Source organism: Mesocricetus auratus, unplaced genomic scaffold (genome assembly GCF_017639785.1).
Source record: "Mesocricetus auratus isolate SY011 unplaced genomic scaffold, BCM_Maur_2.0 Super-Scaffold_100019, whole genome shotgun sequence".
Taxonomy (NCBI): Eukaryota; Metazoa; Chordata; class Mammalia; order Rodentia; family Cricetidae; genus Mesocricetus; species Mesocricetus auratus.
Window position 1 is genome coordinate 16,531,553 of NW_024429200.1, and position 15,481 is coordinate 16,547,033.

The 15,481-nt window shown below is 41.1% G+C and overlaps 1 protein-coding gene across 1 annotated transcript; it reads right to left on the reverse strand.

The window, feature by feature from the left end:
- Window positions 1-493: 493 nt before the first annotated feature.
- Window positions 494-1,694, reverse strand: LOC121132972 (ferritin heavy chain-like). The gene is made up of 2 exons (XM_040728475.1): window positions 1,628-1,694; window positions 494-1,296 (listed from the first exon to the last, which is right to left on the reverse strand). Exons 1-2 carry the CDS (start codon window positions 1,692-1,694, stop codon window positions 644-646), a joined length of 720 nt encoding a protein of 239 aa, XP_040584409.1. The 3' UTR covers window positions 494-643.
- Between the last annotated feature and the right edge of the window lie 13,787 nt (window positions 1,695-15,481).

The following is a 15,481-nucleotide window of genomic DNA, read 5'->3' on the forward strand; positions in this document are numbered from 1 at the left end:
ACAGCTCAGGGCCCCATAGGTTGCCCAGGCCTTCTCGCTGACACTCACATTTGGGGGGTCCAGATCAGTCCCATACTGGCCTCCTCACTGTCAGTCTGGGATCCAAGAGCTCTCCCCTGTTCAGATCAGCTGTCTCTGCTGGTTTTGCCAGCCCATTCTTTGCCAATTTGCTCATCACTCCTCTCTCTCTGTCACTGGGTTCCTTGGGTTCAGTTCAGTGATTAATTGTGTGTTTGCCTCTGCTTCCATCAGTCACAGGATGAAGGCTCCCGGATGGTTATAGACATCAAGTTCATTATCAGGAATGGGCATTAGAGGTGGTCTCTCCACCATTGCTTAGCTTGCCAATTGGTGTTATCCCTTTAGATCACTCGAGGTCACTCTGGTGCCTGATCTGTCTTCGATCCTATGATTCCCTCTTCCCCCTATTCTACCCCCACCCCCTCAACTTCCTTTTCCCCCATGACCAACTCTCTTCCTTTTCACCCCCAAAGGTACCAAAATTCTTTATTTGAAGAAATGGTACAAATTAAAGAACTTAAGCAGATGTTTTGGTGGACTTCTTGAAAAGGTAAGGGCAGCCCGACATGCGTGCACTGCCTGAGTGACCAGTGACGTCACTGGTGGCTTTGGGGAGGACATCTTAGCTCTCACTGTGTCCCAGGGTGTGCTTGTCAAAGAGATAGTCTGCCATGCCAGTTTCAGGGGCCCCCATCTTGCGTAAGTTGGTCACGTGGTCACCCAGTTCTCTGATGGATTTCACCTGCTCATTCAGGTAATGGGTCTCAATGAAGTCACACAACTGAGGATCATTCTTGTCAGTGGCCAGTTTGTGCAGTTCCAGTAGTGTCTGATCCGCACTCTTTTCCAAATGCAGTGCACACTCCATTGCGTTCAGCCGGCTCTCCCAGTCATCACGGTCTGGTTTCTTGGTACCCTGCATGAAGATCCGGCAGCCTCGTTGGCTCTGCAGCTTCATCAGTTTCTCCGCATGCTCCCTCTCCTCATGGGAATGATGGAAAAAGTATTTGGCAAAGTTCCTCGGGGTCATGTCATCCCGGTCGAAGTAGCAAGACAGATAGGAGGCGTACAGTTCCAGGTTGATCTGGGGGTTGATGGCAGCCTTCGAGTCTTGGTGGTAGTTTTGGCGCACTTGCGAGGGGGACCCGGGGTGGTCCTGGCAGCGGCAGGCGCGGTGGCGACTCTGGAGCGGTGGAGCAATGAGGTTGCAAAGGGTTCTGTGCCAGAGTGGCCGGCTGGGGTCGGAGGGGTCGAGCGCCAGGTTCTGTTCAAGCACTGTTGAAGCAGGAAACCGTGGCAACTCTGGTTGAGAACTCCCAGTATTGCATTTTTTTTTGTTTTCCCTTTTTATTTTTAAAACAATCTTACTTTACATGTCAACCCCATTTCCCTCTTCCTCCTTCCATCCTTCCTCTCCGCCCACTCTCTCCCTACCCCACCCTCCTTCCACTCCTCAGAGAGGGTGAGGCCTCCCATGGGAGATCACCAAAGTCTGCCACATCCCTTGAGGCAGGACCAAGACCCCCCCCCTTATCTAGACTGAGCAAGTTATCCCTCCATAGGGAATGGTCTCCAAAAAGCCAATTCATACACTATGGATAAATACTTGTTCTGCTGTGTTCTGCTGCCAGCAGCCCCACAAACTGCCCAAGTCTCCCAACTGTCATCTGCATTTAGAGGGCCTACTTGGACTTTATGCAGATTCCCCAGTCTGGAGTCAGTGAGCTCACACTAGCTCGGGTCAGCTGTTTTTGTGGGTTTCACCATCACGATCTTGACCGCTTGCTCATATTATCGCTCGTCGTTCTCTACGACAGGACTCCAGGAGTTCTGCCCATTGCTTAGCTATGAATCTCTACATCTGCTTCCATCCATTACTGGGTAAGGGGTTGGAGAGATGACTCAGCAGTTAAGAGCACTGACTATTCTACCAGAGGTCCTGAGTTCAATTCCCAGCAGTCACATGGTGGCTCACAACCATCTGTAATGGGATCTGGTGCCTTCTTGTGACCTGCTGGCATACATGCAGACAGGACACTGTATACATAAAAAGTAAATAAATCTTTTAAAAAGGAATACAGCATTTTTAAAAAAGATCTGTAAAGAGAGTCCTACTACACCCCCATGGAGGGCCTCACCCTCCCTGGGGGAATGAGGGGATAACGGGGAGGGGGGTTTGGGGGGAGGGCACGGGAGGAGGGGAGGGAATGGGAGAGGGACCTGGAACTGACTTGTGAAGCAACCTTGTTTCTTATCTAAATTTAAACTGGAAAATAAAAATAAAAAAAGAGAGTCCTACTAACAAAAGAATGGAGTTGAAAATATTGGCTGTAAGGGGTCTATGAAAATAATTTTTCATTTATTTAAAAGAAAATTAAAGGTAAATGCAGGGGAATATAATGTCTCTATAAAGCTGTAAGAAAAATAGAAAGCAGAATTTTCTATCAGATTAGTCACTGTGAAAAATGTTATACTGGAGACAGAGACTAAGCGGGATAGTCAAGAATGCTTTCCTACGGTGATATCTGGATTGAGATCTGCAGATTGAAAAGGAAGCAGCATTGTGATGATTAGACTGAGGAAGAAAATTCCCAGTGTGCTAAAATGTCTGAGAAGTATCCAGAAGTCCTGTGTGGTTTCAAATGTGGGAGGGCAGAAGCACATTGCATTAGGGAAGCAGTTTTTAATAAATGCTTTGAATGATGGGCATAGAGACACATATACTAAACGCCTATTTGGTAAGAGAGCTGGCAGAATTTCCTGATGCATCTGACACGAAGTTAAAAGAAAGAAGAGACTCAGACAGTGGAAAATGGCTAAATTGTGAGGGCATCTATGAAAATGAAGGAGAGGGAGGAAAGAAGTTAAGGTTGTGGGTAATCAGGTGCCCTTCATTCACTATATTAAATTTCTCATACCTTTCAAAGACCTCAGATACAGTGTCAGGTATTCTGGAAACTCTAAGTTAATTTTTATCTCAACATTTACGAAGCTCTCACAGACATGTAACAGGATTATAAATATTAGAATTCATGTATATGCTTATATATACGCAGAAAATGTAATATCCTTGTTTTATATAAAACGACTCTAGCTTTCAGCTTGAATCTCCTAAATATGAATAGGAGAAAAGCAAAAACTAAAGTCAGATCTGGTGACACCAGCCAGTAACCCTCAGGAGGCAAAGGCAGGAAGATCAGAATTGAAGGTCATCTTGGACTATATGAGAAATCAGGGAAAAGCAACTAAATTCCTATTCTGATTAAATTTATTCTAATGTAGCATTTGACAAATATAGTGTTCATTTCTATATAATTAAAATGTTCAGTCTCTCCTCTTTTCTTTTGTACCCTATCCCCTTTTTTTGAAACACTTTTTTATTATATATTTAAATTAGAAATAAGCTTGCTTCCCATGTCAGTCCCAGATCCCTCTCCCTCCCCTCCACTCCCACTTCTCCCCAAAAGCCCCCCCAGCCTCCCATCCAATCCCCATTCCATTCCCCAGGGAGGGTAAGGTCCTCCATGGGGGATCTCTAGAGTCTGTCATTTCGTTCCAGGAAGGGCCCACTTTTTAATTGGATCCTTTGGCACTTTAGAAACTTGTTTCTTGAGTTCCTTGTAGATTTTGGAGATCAGCCCTCTGTCACATGTGGGGTTGGTGAATATCTTTTCCCATTATGTGAACTGCCTTTTTGTCTTGCTGACTGTGTCCTTTGCCTTATAGAAGCTTCTCAGTTTCAGGAGGTCCCATGTATTAATTGTCAATCTCAGTGTCTGTGCTACTGGTACTACGTTCAGGAAGCAGTCTCCTGTATGGAGTCATTCAAGGGTACCCCCATTTTGTCTTCTAAGAGGTTCAGTGTGGCTGGATTTATGTTGAGGTCTTTAATGCATTTGGATTTCAGTTTTGTGCCTGGCGATGGACATGGATCTATCTGCTGTCTTCTACATGCCAGCCTCCAGCTATGCCAGCAGCATTTGTTGAAGATGCCTTCTTTTTTCCATTGTATAATTTTAGCTTCTTTGTCAAAAACCAAGTATTCATACATGTGGGTTAATATCAGGGTTTTCAATTCGATTCTACTGGTCTACCTGTCTACTTTTGTGCCAATGCCAAGCTGTTTTCAGGACTATAGCTCTATAATAGAGCTTGAAGTCAGGGATGGTGATGCCTCCGGACGTTGCCTTGTTGAACAGGGTTGTATTGGCTAGCCTGGGACTTTTGTTTTTCCATATAAAGTTGAGAATTGTTCTTTCAAGTTCTGTGAAGAATTGTGCTTGGATTTCAATGGGGATTGCATTCAATCTTTTGACTACTTTTGGCAAGATTGCCATTTTTACTACATTGATCCTACCTATCCAAGACCATGGGAGATGTTTCCATTTTCTGAGGGCTTCTTTAATTTATTTCTTTAAAGACTCAAAGTTCTTGCAACACAGGTCTTTCACTTGTTTGGTTAGCATTACCCCAAAGTATTTTATGTTGTTTGTGGCAATTGTAAAGGGTGATGTTTCTCTGATTTCTTTCTCTGCCCTTTTATCATCAGTATATAGGAGGACTACTGATTTTCTTCAGTTAATCTTGTATCTTGCCACTTTGCTGAAGGTATTTATCAGCTGTAGGAGTTTGCTAATAGAGTTTTTTGGATCACTTATGTAAAGTATCATATCATCTGCAAATAGTGAAAGTTTGACTTCTTCCCTTCCAATTTGTATCCCCTTTATCTCCTTTCGTTGTCTTATTGCTCTGGATAGAACCAAATACAATACTGAAGAGATATGGAGAGAGTGGACAGCCTTGTCTTGTACCTGATTTTAGAGGCATTGCATTGAGTTTCTCTCCATTTAGTTTTATGTTGTCTGTTGGCTTGTTGTATATAGCTTTTGTTATGTCTAGGTATGTTCCTGTTATCCCTGATCTCTCCAAGACCTTTATGCCACTCATGAAGGGGTGTTAGATTTTTGTCAAAGGCTTTTTCAGCATCTAGTGAGATGACCATGTGATTGTTGTTTCTCAACTTGTTTATATTGTGGATTACTTCAATGAATTTTCTTATGTTGAATCATCCATGCATCCCTGGGATGAAACCTACTTGATCAGGGTGGATGATTTTTCTGATGTGTTCTTGGATCTGATTTGCCAGTATTTTACTGAGTATTACTACATCAATGGTCATGAGTGAAATTGATCTGAAGTTCTCTTTCTTAGTTGTGTCTTTGTGAGGCTTGGGTATCATTGTTATTGAAGCCTCATAAAAAAGAGTTTGGCAAAGGCCCTTCTGCTTCTATTGCATGGAATACTTTAAGGAGAATTGCCATAAGCTAATCTTTGAATTTCTTGTAGAATTCTGCACTGAAGCCATCTGGACCTGGGCTTTTTTTGGTTGGGATAATTTTGATGACTGCTTCTATTTCCATAGGGGCTATAGGTCTATTTAAATTGCTTATCTGTTCTTGATTTAATTTTGTCAGGTGATATCTATCCAGAAAAATGTCAATTTCCTTTAAATTTTTGAATTTTGTGGAGTACTAGTTTTCAAAGTATGACCTGATGATTCTCTGGATTTCCTCAGTGTCCATTGTTATGTCCCCCTTTTCATTTCTGATTTTGTTAATTTGCATGTTCACATTCTACCGTTTGGTGAGTTTGGATAAAGGTTTGTCTATCTTGTTGATTTTCTCAAAGAACCAACTCTTCGTTACATTGATTCTTTGTATTGTTTTCCTAGTTTCTACTTTATTGAGTTCAGTCCTCAACTTGATTATTTCCTGGCATCTATTCCTCTAGGGTGAGTTTGCTTCTTTTTGTTCTAGGGCTTTCAGCTGTGCTGTTAATTCTCTAGTGTAACTATTCTCCAGTTTCTTCAGGTGAGCACTTAGTGCTATGAACTTTCCTCTTAGTACTGCTTTCAAAGTGTCCCATAAGTTTGAGTCTTCATTCTCATTGAATTCTAGGAAGTCTTTAATTGCTTTTTTTATCTCTTCTTTGACCCAGGAGTGGTGCAATTGCACATTATTCAATTTCCATGAGTTTATAGGGTTTCTGCAATTTGTGTTGTTTTTGAATTCTAACTTTAAAGCATGGTGGTGTGATAAGATACATGGAATTATTCCAATTATTTGTACCTGTTAAGGTTTGCTATGTTGCCAAGTATGTGATCAATTTTTGAGAAGGTTCCATGTGGCACTGAGAAGAAGGTATATTCCTTTTTTATTTGGATGGAATGCGCTATAGAAGTCTGTCAAATCCAATTGGGTCATAACTTCTATTAGTTCCTTTGTTTCTTTGTTACGTTTCTTTCTGGTAGTCCTGTCTACTGGTAAGAGTGTGGTGTTGAAATCTCCCACTATACGTGTGTGAGGTTTTATTTGTGGTTTGAGTTTTATTAATGTTTCTTTTACGAATGTGGATGTCTGTGTGTTTGGGGCATAGATGTTCAGAATCTAGACTTCTTCTTGGTGGATTTCTCCTGTATTGAATATGAAATGACCTCCTTCATCTCTTTGATTGATTTCAGTTTAAAGTCTAGTTTGTTAGATGTTGGCATTACTACCCCTGCTTGTTTCTTGGGCCCATTTGATTGGAAAATCTTTTCCCAATCCTTAACTCTGAGGTAACATCTGTCTTCAAAGCTGAGGTGTGTTTCTTGTATGCACCAGAAGGATGGATTTTGTCTTCGAATCTATTCTGTTAGCCTATGCCTTTTTGTGGGTGAGTTAAGACCATTAATATTGAGGAATATTAATGACCTTTGATTTCTCATTCTTGTTTGTTTTGGAATGGTTGTTGGTGGTGGGATTATATGTGGTTTTCCACCTCTTTTCTCTTTTGGCTGTTGGTAAAGTGGGATTATCTATTGCCTATGTTTTTCTGGTTGTAGTTAACTTCTGTGAATTGGAGTTTTGTTTCCAGAACTTTCTGTAGAGCTAGGTTAGTTGATATGTATTGTTTAAGTTTGGTTTTGTCATGGAATTTCTTGTTTTCTCCATCTATATTGATTGAAAGATTTGCTGGGTATAGTAGTCTGGGCTGGCATCCATGGTCTCTTAGTGTTGATAGAATATCTATCCAGGACCTTCTGGCTTTCAGAGTTTCCATGGAGATGTCAGGTGTAATTCTGATAGGTTTGCCTTTATATGTTATTTGACCTTTTTCCTTAGCTGCTCTAAGTATTCTTTCTTTATTCTGAATGATTAGGGTCTTGATTATTATATGGGGAGGGGACTTTTTGTGATCCACTCTATTTGCTGTTCTGTAAGCTTCTTGTACCTTCATTGGTATGTCTTTCTTTAGGTTGGGAAAGTTTTCTTCTATGATTTTGTTGAATATGTTTTCTGCTCCTTTGAGATGTGTTTCATCACCTTCTTCTATGCCTATTATTCTTAGTTTTGGTCTCTTCACAGTGTCCCATATTTCCTGGATATTTTGTGTTAGGGATTTGTTGGACTTAAGATTTTCTTTGGTTGAATGTCTTCAAGAAAAAGAGCAATCCCTCACTCATAAGAAACTGGAAGAAGATATGTATACAAGAGGGAACAAATAACATGAAACTTTCAATGTTCAGCTTTGCAAACAGTCTTGGAGAGCCAGAACAATTCACCCTAAGCCACCCAGGTAACTGGCAATAAAATTGGACATATAACCTGGGCACCCTGACTGTCAAGTTGTTCTTTTCCATGGAAATAATGCAATAAACCATTTTAAGCAAGTTTTAAAAAAAGAGATTTTCTTTGATTGATGAATCTATTTTTCCTAGTGTGTCTTCAATGCCTGAAATTCTCTCTTCCATCTCTTGTATTCTGTTAGTTATGCTTGCATCTGTAGTACCTGACTGTTTCCTTAGTTTTTCTATTTCTAGCATTCCTTCAGACTGTGTTTTTTAATAATCTCTATGTCAGCTTTCAACCCTTGCACTGTTTGAATTGTTTCTTGTAATTTTTGCTTTGTGTTTTCCTCCCTTTCTTGCATTTGTTGATTTTTGGGGGGGTTTTCTTCCATTTCTTTAAGGGATTTTCTCATATCCTCTTTGGGGGCCTCTATCATTTTCATGAAGGTGTTTTTAAGGTCATTCCCTTCTGTTTCATCTGCACTGGGGTGTTCAGGTCTTGCTGGTGTAGAATCTCTAGACTCTGATGGTATCATATTTGTTTTTCTGTTACTGAGTGTGTTCTTATATTGTCTCTTTCCCATCACTTATGCCAGTGGGTGTAGAAAGAGCCTCTTCCTCTCCTGGTGGGTAGGTGACCGGGGTTCCCTTTTGGTGGGTGCAAGCAAATCCAATACTCTCTGTCCTCTGCCCTCTGCCCTGAGTGGGGACTGGAGCAATCCGGCTCTCTCTGCAGGCTCCTGGTCGCTTTGTTGTCCAGGGCAAGTCCCCAGGCCAGGAGATCTGAGAGAGGGCAAGCTGGAGGAATTCAGGTCTAAGATGGGGACCTAGAGCTCACCTCTGCCCTCTGGCCTGAGTGTGGGTGGAAGTGGGCCAGCTCTCTCTGTAGGCTTCTGGTCGCTTGGTCATCCCTGGGGCAAGTCGACCTGGTTGGGGTCCCCTGGCCAGAAGATCCGAGAGAGGGCAAGCAGGAGGAATTCCCCCAAATTGCCTGGTCTTGTGCATGGAAGAAGACCATGAATCTGGGGTGCATATACTCCTGTCAAGAGGGGACCCTCAGTGGCAGTCCCAAGGCACTGGAACGCAGGCCCAGAATCAGGCCCTGAATTGCCTAGTCCTGTGGGTGAAGAAGACCAGGAATCTGGCATGCATGCATGGATTCTAGGAGGGGAGGCTTAATGGGGGTCCCCAGGCACTGGAACTCGGGCCCAGCATGGCCTATCTTAAATAAAATGTGTTGGTTTGTTCATTGGCATTGCTGCTATTGTTCTGGGGTTTGATTTGGAGTTTATTGGCTTTTCAGACAGGACCTCATTGACCTCCTGATCTTGACTCCACCTTCTAAGTGCTGACTAAATAAACCTTTTATCTTTATCACATTACACATCTCAAACTCTTTTGTCATACAGAAAATTGAACTCGGGCCTCCCACATGTTCCACACACCACCAAAGAGCTACACCTCCAGTCCAATGGAAGATGTCATTGATGTAATGTAGAGTAGGTGGATGGACCTTGTGCAACCTCTCAATAAGATGAAACAATCAAAGGTTTTGAAAGTAATGCTCTTAGCCTCTTCGTGTTATCCTACAATATTCTTTGCCCATCTCAAATTATTAGTTTTACTTCACATTAAAATTTAAGTTTAGCATACCCTAGATTGTGCTTTCCAACCTCAGCCATGTTCTCTCTTGATCCTTTGCATTCTGGGTCCATTGCTATCACCTGTTGGTACGGATAACTACCCAAGGTTTGGCTGTGTCTCCCATGTGGCACATATCTCCTCTAAACTATCACTAGGAATCTCACTCTGCTGTGGTGAATTCCTCCAGCAAGCTCTCCTGGTTGATGTCTAACAACTTGTAGGTCAATCTAAATCCCTTAGGAGAAAACCTGCTTGGAAAGCTATATTGCCAGGTTTTCTTTCCCCCGTGCATGTTTGACTAAGTAACTCTGCCCCAGCCAGTATATTACACCAGGAGGTTTGCCTTCTCCCTCCATCTCAAACATTGAGTGAGAGAGTGTGAGATTCTCTCTCCACTCTCCATGCTCTTAATTAGTTAAAGGATGTCCATGTCCAGGTGGGACCAAAAGCTCTAAGAGGGCAAATTGCATAGAAACACATCTGCTTCCCAGTCTTTTCTCCTTCCTGTAATTCCTCTGAGGTCTAAAACACTTGAGAAATTTGCATGAGTATCACATAACCTGCATCTGGAAAAGACACCTTTATCTGCACTAGTGTATCATGGGCCAGGACATGCCCTTTCATACCCGTGTAATTATAAGAGGAGCAGCAAGGCAAAAGAGTAAACACAATGTTTGATCTTTATCTGTCACAGAACCAGGAACATGACTCATACACCCAGACACCTGCTGCCTCCTAATTTCAGCTCTCTCTTGCACGGGTGCTTTTAAGTCTTCAGGTTTCTCTTGCACGGTTGCTTTTAAGTTCAAAATAAATATTATTATCTTTGGATAAAAGTAGCTCTACCATTAGTGGTTGCAAAAGAATACTGAAATCTTATTATAAATCTTTATGGATTTGAGATCACTATGAGTATATATCTTTAATAAAGAATTTTTATAGTATGAGAAAATGCCTAGCCTTTCACTCATTAGGAATAAAGTAAAAAAATTACTACAAAGGTGAAGTTTAAAAAAAAAAAACCTAAGAATGACTGAAGCTAAGCTTTTCTTTGTGCTGCTACTGGGTGGCCAACTTCCATTGACGGGTGTCCAATTATAAAATCCCTACTGTACCATAGAGTCTTGGAAAACAGAATCCTGCAACTTTAAATAGTATTAGCAGAAGGTAATTAAAACTCGCTGTAAATGTCCTTTCAAATGTGTCACTGTCTTTGTGAAATGTAAGGAGACAGCACCATCTGCTGGTATAATTTTAGACATTTGTTAAGATGGATATTATCATCGGTGAAATTATTTTTTTCCAAATAAAAACTTTCAGAGAGCTTTGGATTTGAAACTGGAGAGACAAAATCCTCTTTTCAAGAAATGGGATAAATAGAAGGTTCAGGACTTTTTGAGGTGTCACTTCTGAAGGATAACTACTCAAATGAAAGCCAGGTTAATTAAAACAGGCTCTGACAATGGTGTGGTGTTTATTTATATAAATCGCAAATGATTTGCAGCAAACAACCAATGTCCTGATTTGAAGGGAAAAATAAGTTTACATTTAGACCAAAGTCCTTAGGTCTTTGTGAATCCCCGATTGGTTGAGGAATTATTAGAAAGTGGCCAGCAGGGGGCCTGAGGAATTATTAGAAAGAGGCCAGCAGGGGGCCCTTCACACCTGAAGATATTTTGCTGTTGGTTTTTGTCTTCCATTTTTTGTTTGTTTTTGTTTTGTTTTGACTTGCTTTGCCAGTAACAGAAATGAGTGTCTGCATGTTTTGACAAAGACAATAAGAATAAAGTCTCAGAACGCCATTCCTTCAGCGCACATTTTTTGAAACTTTAAAGTTGTTTTGAGAAAATAATCTTGAAATTTTATTTGTTGAGAAAGTTTACTTAGAGCAGATAGATACGTTAGTTACTTGACTGTCAGTCACCCACCCCATCCCTCAGGTGCCCTCCCTCCTTCTCTAAGCAACCATTCCTCAGTTTTCTGTCTATGCAGACTGTATGATGTACTCAAACTTTGTATGAGTAGAAATCCATTTGTATGGACGAAATCACACATAATGGGGGTCATCTGTGACTAATAGTTTTAGTTTAATATGTTTTCAGGAACATACATATTATTATGACTGCAAGTTCATTAATTTCTGTGATTAATTTCTGCTTACTTAAATGGGGACTGTCCTCAAATTTGTGATCTGTTTCAGACTACCCTATACTGGGGTTAGTAAAGTTTAACCTCATCATCTATAATTCCAAGAACTGAGTTTTCACTAGTTAAGCAAGTGTGAACTTGAAATTTTGATATTTAAGACTTTATCGTATCTGTAAAATATTCCATGGCAAGTAAAACTGAAGGCAAGATGAATTGTATATTATTAAAATCCATAAGTAGTTTATAGGAGAAACACAAAGTACTTTACCCAAATGCACAATGATAATAAAATACAGACCCGATAATTAAAATTTTTATTCTCTTCCTGATAATGGTGATAAAAGGCACATAAACTGGGCAATTGATGTATGCTGTGACCTTTACTTGGGCAGTGGTGTGATTTATGCAAAAATTTTTCAGCTTTGTTTTTCCTATTATGCTTTTACCAGTTAAAGAATAAAGCCAAAGCTCCATGGTCCATATCCGCAGAGGAAGGGTTGGAAGGACTCATTTCTAATCCATCACCCAATTAAAAACTAAACAGGATTATATACAAAAAGAATAAAAAGCCAGGCGTTGGTGGTGCACGCCTTTAATCCCAGCCCTCGGGAGGCAGAGGCAGGTGGATCTCTGTGAGTTCGAGGCCAGCCTGGTCTTCAGAGAAAGTTCCAGGACAGCCTCCAAAACAATACAGAGAAACCCTGTCTCGAAAAACCAAAAACAAAAAGAATAAAAAATAGAAGTTTGGGGATAAGTGGTCAAACTGTGGAGTTGATTGCATGGTTGGGAATATAAGGAGAATATGAATTTGTTATATAGCTATCGCTTTGTAATTTAAGCATTCAATCCATAAGACTCGAGAAGTAAGCAAAGCTTCAGGGTTCAGGAAGAAAGCAATTCACAAGTCTTGAGAAGTTCCTAAAATTTGCCTGATTCACAGACTCTCTCCTCAAGGTTTTCATGAGCAGCACAGACTGCTGAAGAGTAAGAGGCTCCAGTCTGCTAAATTGTCTGCAAGTCATAGAGGGAACTCTAGGAATGCAAGGTTCATGAATAGTGGTCTAGCTTGTGTGAGCTCTAGGTGGTGTGTCATCTATGTGAGTAACTCCTTATCCACTCTGTAAGTAACCCCACTAAGATCATTAACTTGCACATAGTTTCTTTGGTCTACCATCAGTTGCCTATCTAGGGTGAGTAGACATTTGTTTACATCTCTCCAGGAAACTCAGATCACATAACAGAGTTTCTTCAGGTACTTAAACAGTATTTTAGGACCATTAAATTCTAGTATGGGAAAGAATGTATGAATGAGGATGAGAATTGGCAACTGGCCATTAATGGCTCTGTCCTGAGAATCACATATAAAATAATTTTGACTAATTATTCTGCAGAAAAAGATATTTTGAGTGGAAATTGTGGTGACCTGCACATGGAAGCCATCTCCAGTATCTAAAGTAGAAGCAGAGTTCAAGCATTAATGAGCAGTTAAAAAAAATAAGCCACCACCCATATTTATAAAAGACGTGTACCAAGTACCAGAGAAAGCGAAGGGAAACATATGTGGGCCAACATCTGTACTCTGTCCCATCTTCCTAAGACAGTATAAGCCTACAGAATTCATAAACTTCAAAGAAGATAGTCGGACTTACCGTTGAGACTGATGCATTGGAATTTGAGATGGCTTCCTTTAGAAAATGAAGACACATGAACTCCTTGCATCTTGAATGCCAAGGTAACTCAGCCATACCACACATTACCAACATTCTATTATCCTTTTTTCAGAAAAAGAAATTAGCCCTTAAAGTTGAGCTAGTCATTTTTTTTTAATTTTATTTTCCAGTTTAAATTTAGATAAGAATCAAGGTTGCTTCACAAGTTAATTCCAGGTCCCTCTCCCATTCCCTCCCTTCCTCCCGTGCCCTCCCCTCCCCCCCCCCCCGTTATCCTCTCATTTCTCCAGGGAGGGTGAGGCCCTCCATGGGGGTGTCCATAGTGTGTCATTTCATATAGGGCAGGGCCTAGACCCTTTCCCAAGAGTTCTGGGTGAGAGTGCACCTCACATTGTTCTATTGGAGTCCAAAGTCCGTGTGTATAATTGGGATGGGTACTGATCTGCTGCCCAAGGCTCAATAGATTCCCTAGGCCTCTTCACTGACACCCAGATTCAGGGGGTCTTGATCAGTCCCATGCTGGCTTCCCAGGCTAATGCCTGGGATTCAAGAGTTAACCTTTGTCTGGTCAGCTGTTTCTGGGGGTTAAACCAGCCCAGTCTTAATCCCTTTGATCATCAGTCGTCCCTCTCTGTTACTGGCTTTCTTGAGTTCAGCTCAGTACTTAACCAAGGGAGTCTGCCCCTTCTTCGATCAGCCACTAAATAAAGTTTCTGTTTCCCAGACTCTCTGGCCATAGGATTGTAGGCTGGCACTCCCCAGATCTATGTCTAAAATCCATATATGAGAGAGTACATGCCATGTTTCTCTTTTTGTGACTGGGTTACCTCACTCAGGATGGTTTCTTCTAGTGTCATCCATTTGCCTGCGAATCTCATGATTCCATTATTTTTTTCTGCTGAATAGTACTCCATTGTGTAGATGTACCACATTTTCTCTATCCACTCTTCAGGTGAGGGACATCTAGGTTGCTTCCACGTTCTGGCAATTACAAATAAAGCTGCTATGAACATAGTGGAACAGACCTCTTTGTTGTATGAATGGGCATCTTTTGGATATATGCCTAAGAGTGGAGTTGCTGGGTCTTGTGGTAGGTTTATTCCCATTTTTCTGAGGAATCTCCACACTGATTTCCAAAGCGGCTGAACCAGTTGGCACTCCCACCAGCAATGGAGGACTGTCCCCCTTTCACCACATCCTCTCCAGCATAAATTGTCATTGGTGTTTTTGATTTTAGCCATTCTGACAGGGGTGAGATGGTATCTGAGAGTTGTTTTGATTTGCATTTCCCGGATGGCTAAGGATGTTGAGCACTTTCTCAAGTGCCTCTCAGCCATTTTAGACTCCTCTATTGAAAACTCTCTATTTAGTTCTGCAGCCCACTTTTTAATAGGGTCCTTTGGTGTTTTGGAGACTTGCTTCTTGAGTTCTTTGTAAATTTTGGAGATCAACCCTCTGTCAGATGTGGGATTAGTGAATATTTTTTCCCATTCTGTGGGCTGCCTTTTTGTCTTGCTGACTGTGTCCTTTGCCTTACAGAAGCTTCTCAGTTTCAGTAGGTCCCATTTATTAATTGTTGATCTTACTGCCTGTGCTACTGGTGTTATGTTCAGGAAGCTGTCTCCTGTACCAATTCGTTCAAGGGTACTACCCACTTTCTCTTCTAAGAGGTTCAGTGTGGCTGGATTTATGTTGAGGTCTTTGATCCATTTGGACTTAAGTTTTGTGCATGGCGATAAACATGGATCGATCTGCATTCTTCTACATGCCAGTCTCCAATTATGCCAGCACCATTTGTTGAAGATGCTTTCTTTATTCCATTGTATATTTTTAGCTTCTTTGTCAAAGATCAGATGTTCGTACGTGTGTGGGTTAATACCCGGGTTTTCAATTCGATTCCATTGGTCTACCTGTCTATTTTTGTGCCAATACCAAGCTGTTTTCAGGAATATAGCTCTATAATAGAGCTTGAGGTCAGGGATGGTGATGCCTCCGGACGTTGCCTTGTTGAACAGGGTTGTTTTGGCTATCCTGGGTCTTTTGTTTTTCCATACAAAATTGATTATTGTTCTTTCAAGGTCTGTGAAGAACTGTGCTGGGATTTTAATGGGGATTGCATTGAATCTGTAGATTGCTTTTGGCAGGATTGCCATTTTTACTACATTGATCCTACCTATCCAAGAGCATGGGAGATCTTTCCATTTTCTGAGGGCTTCTTTAATTTCTTTCTTTAAAGATTCAAAGTTCTTGCAATACAGGTCTTTCACTTGTTTGGTTAGCGTTACCCCAAGGTATTTTATGTTGTTTGTGGCAATTGTAAAGGGTGATGTTTCTCTGATTTCTCTTTCAGCCCTTTTATCATCTGTATATAGTAGGGCTACTGATTTTC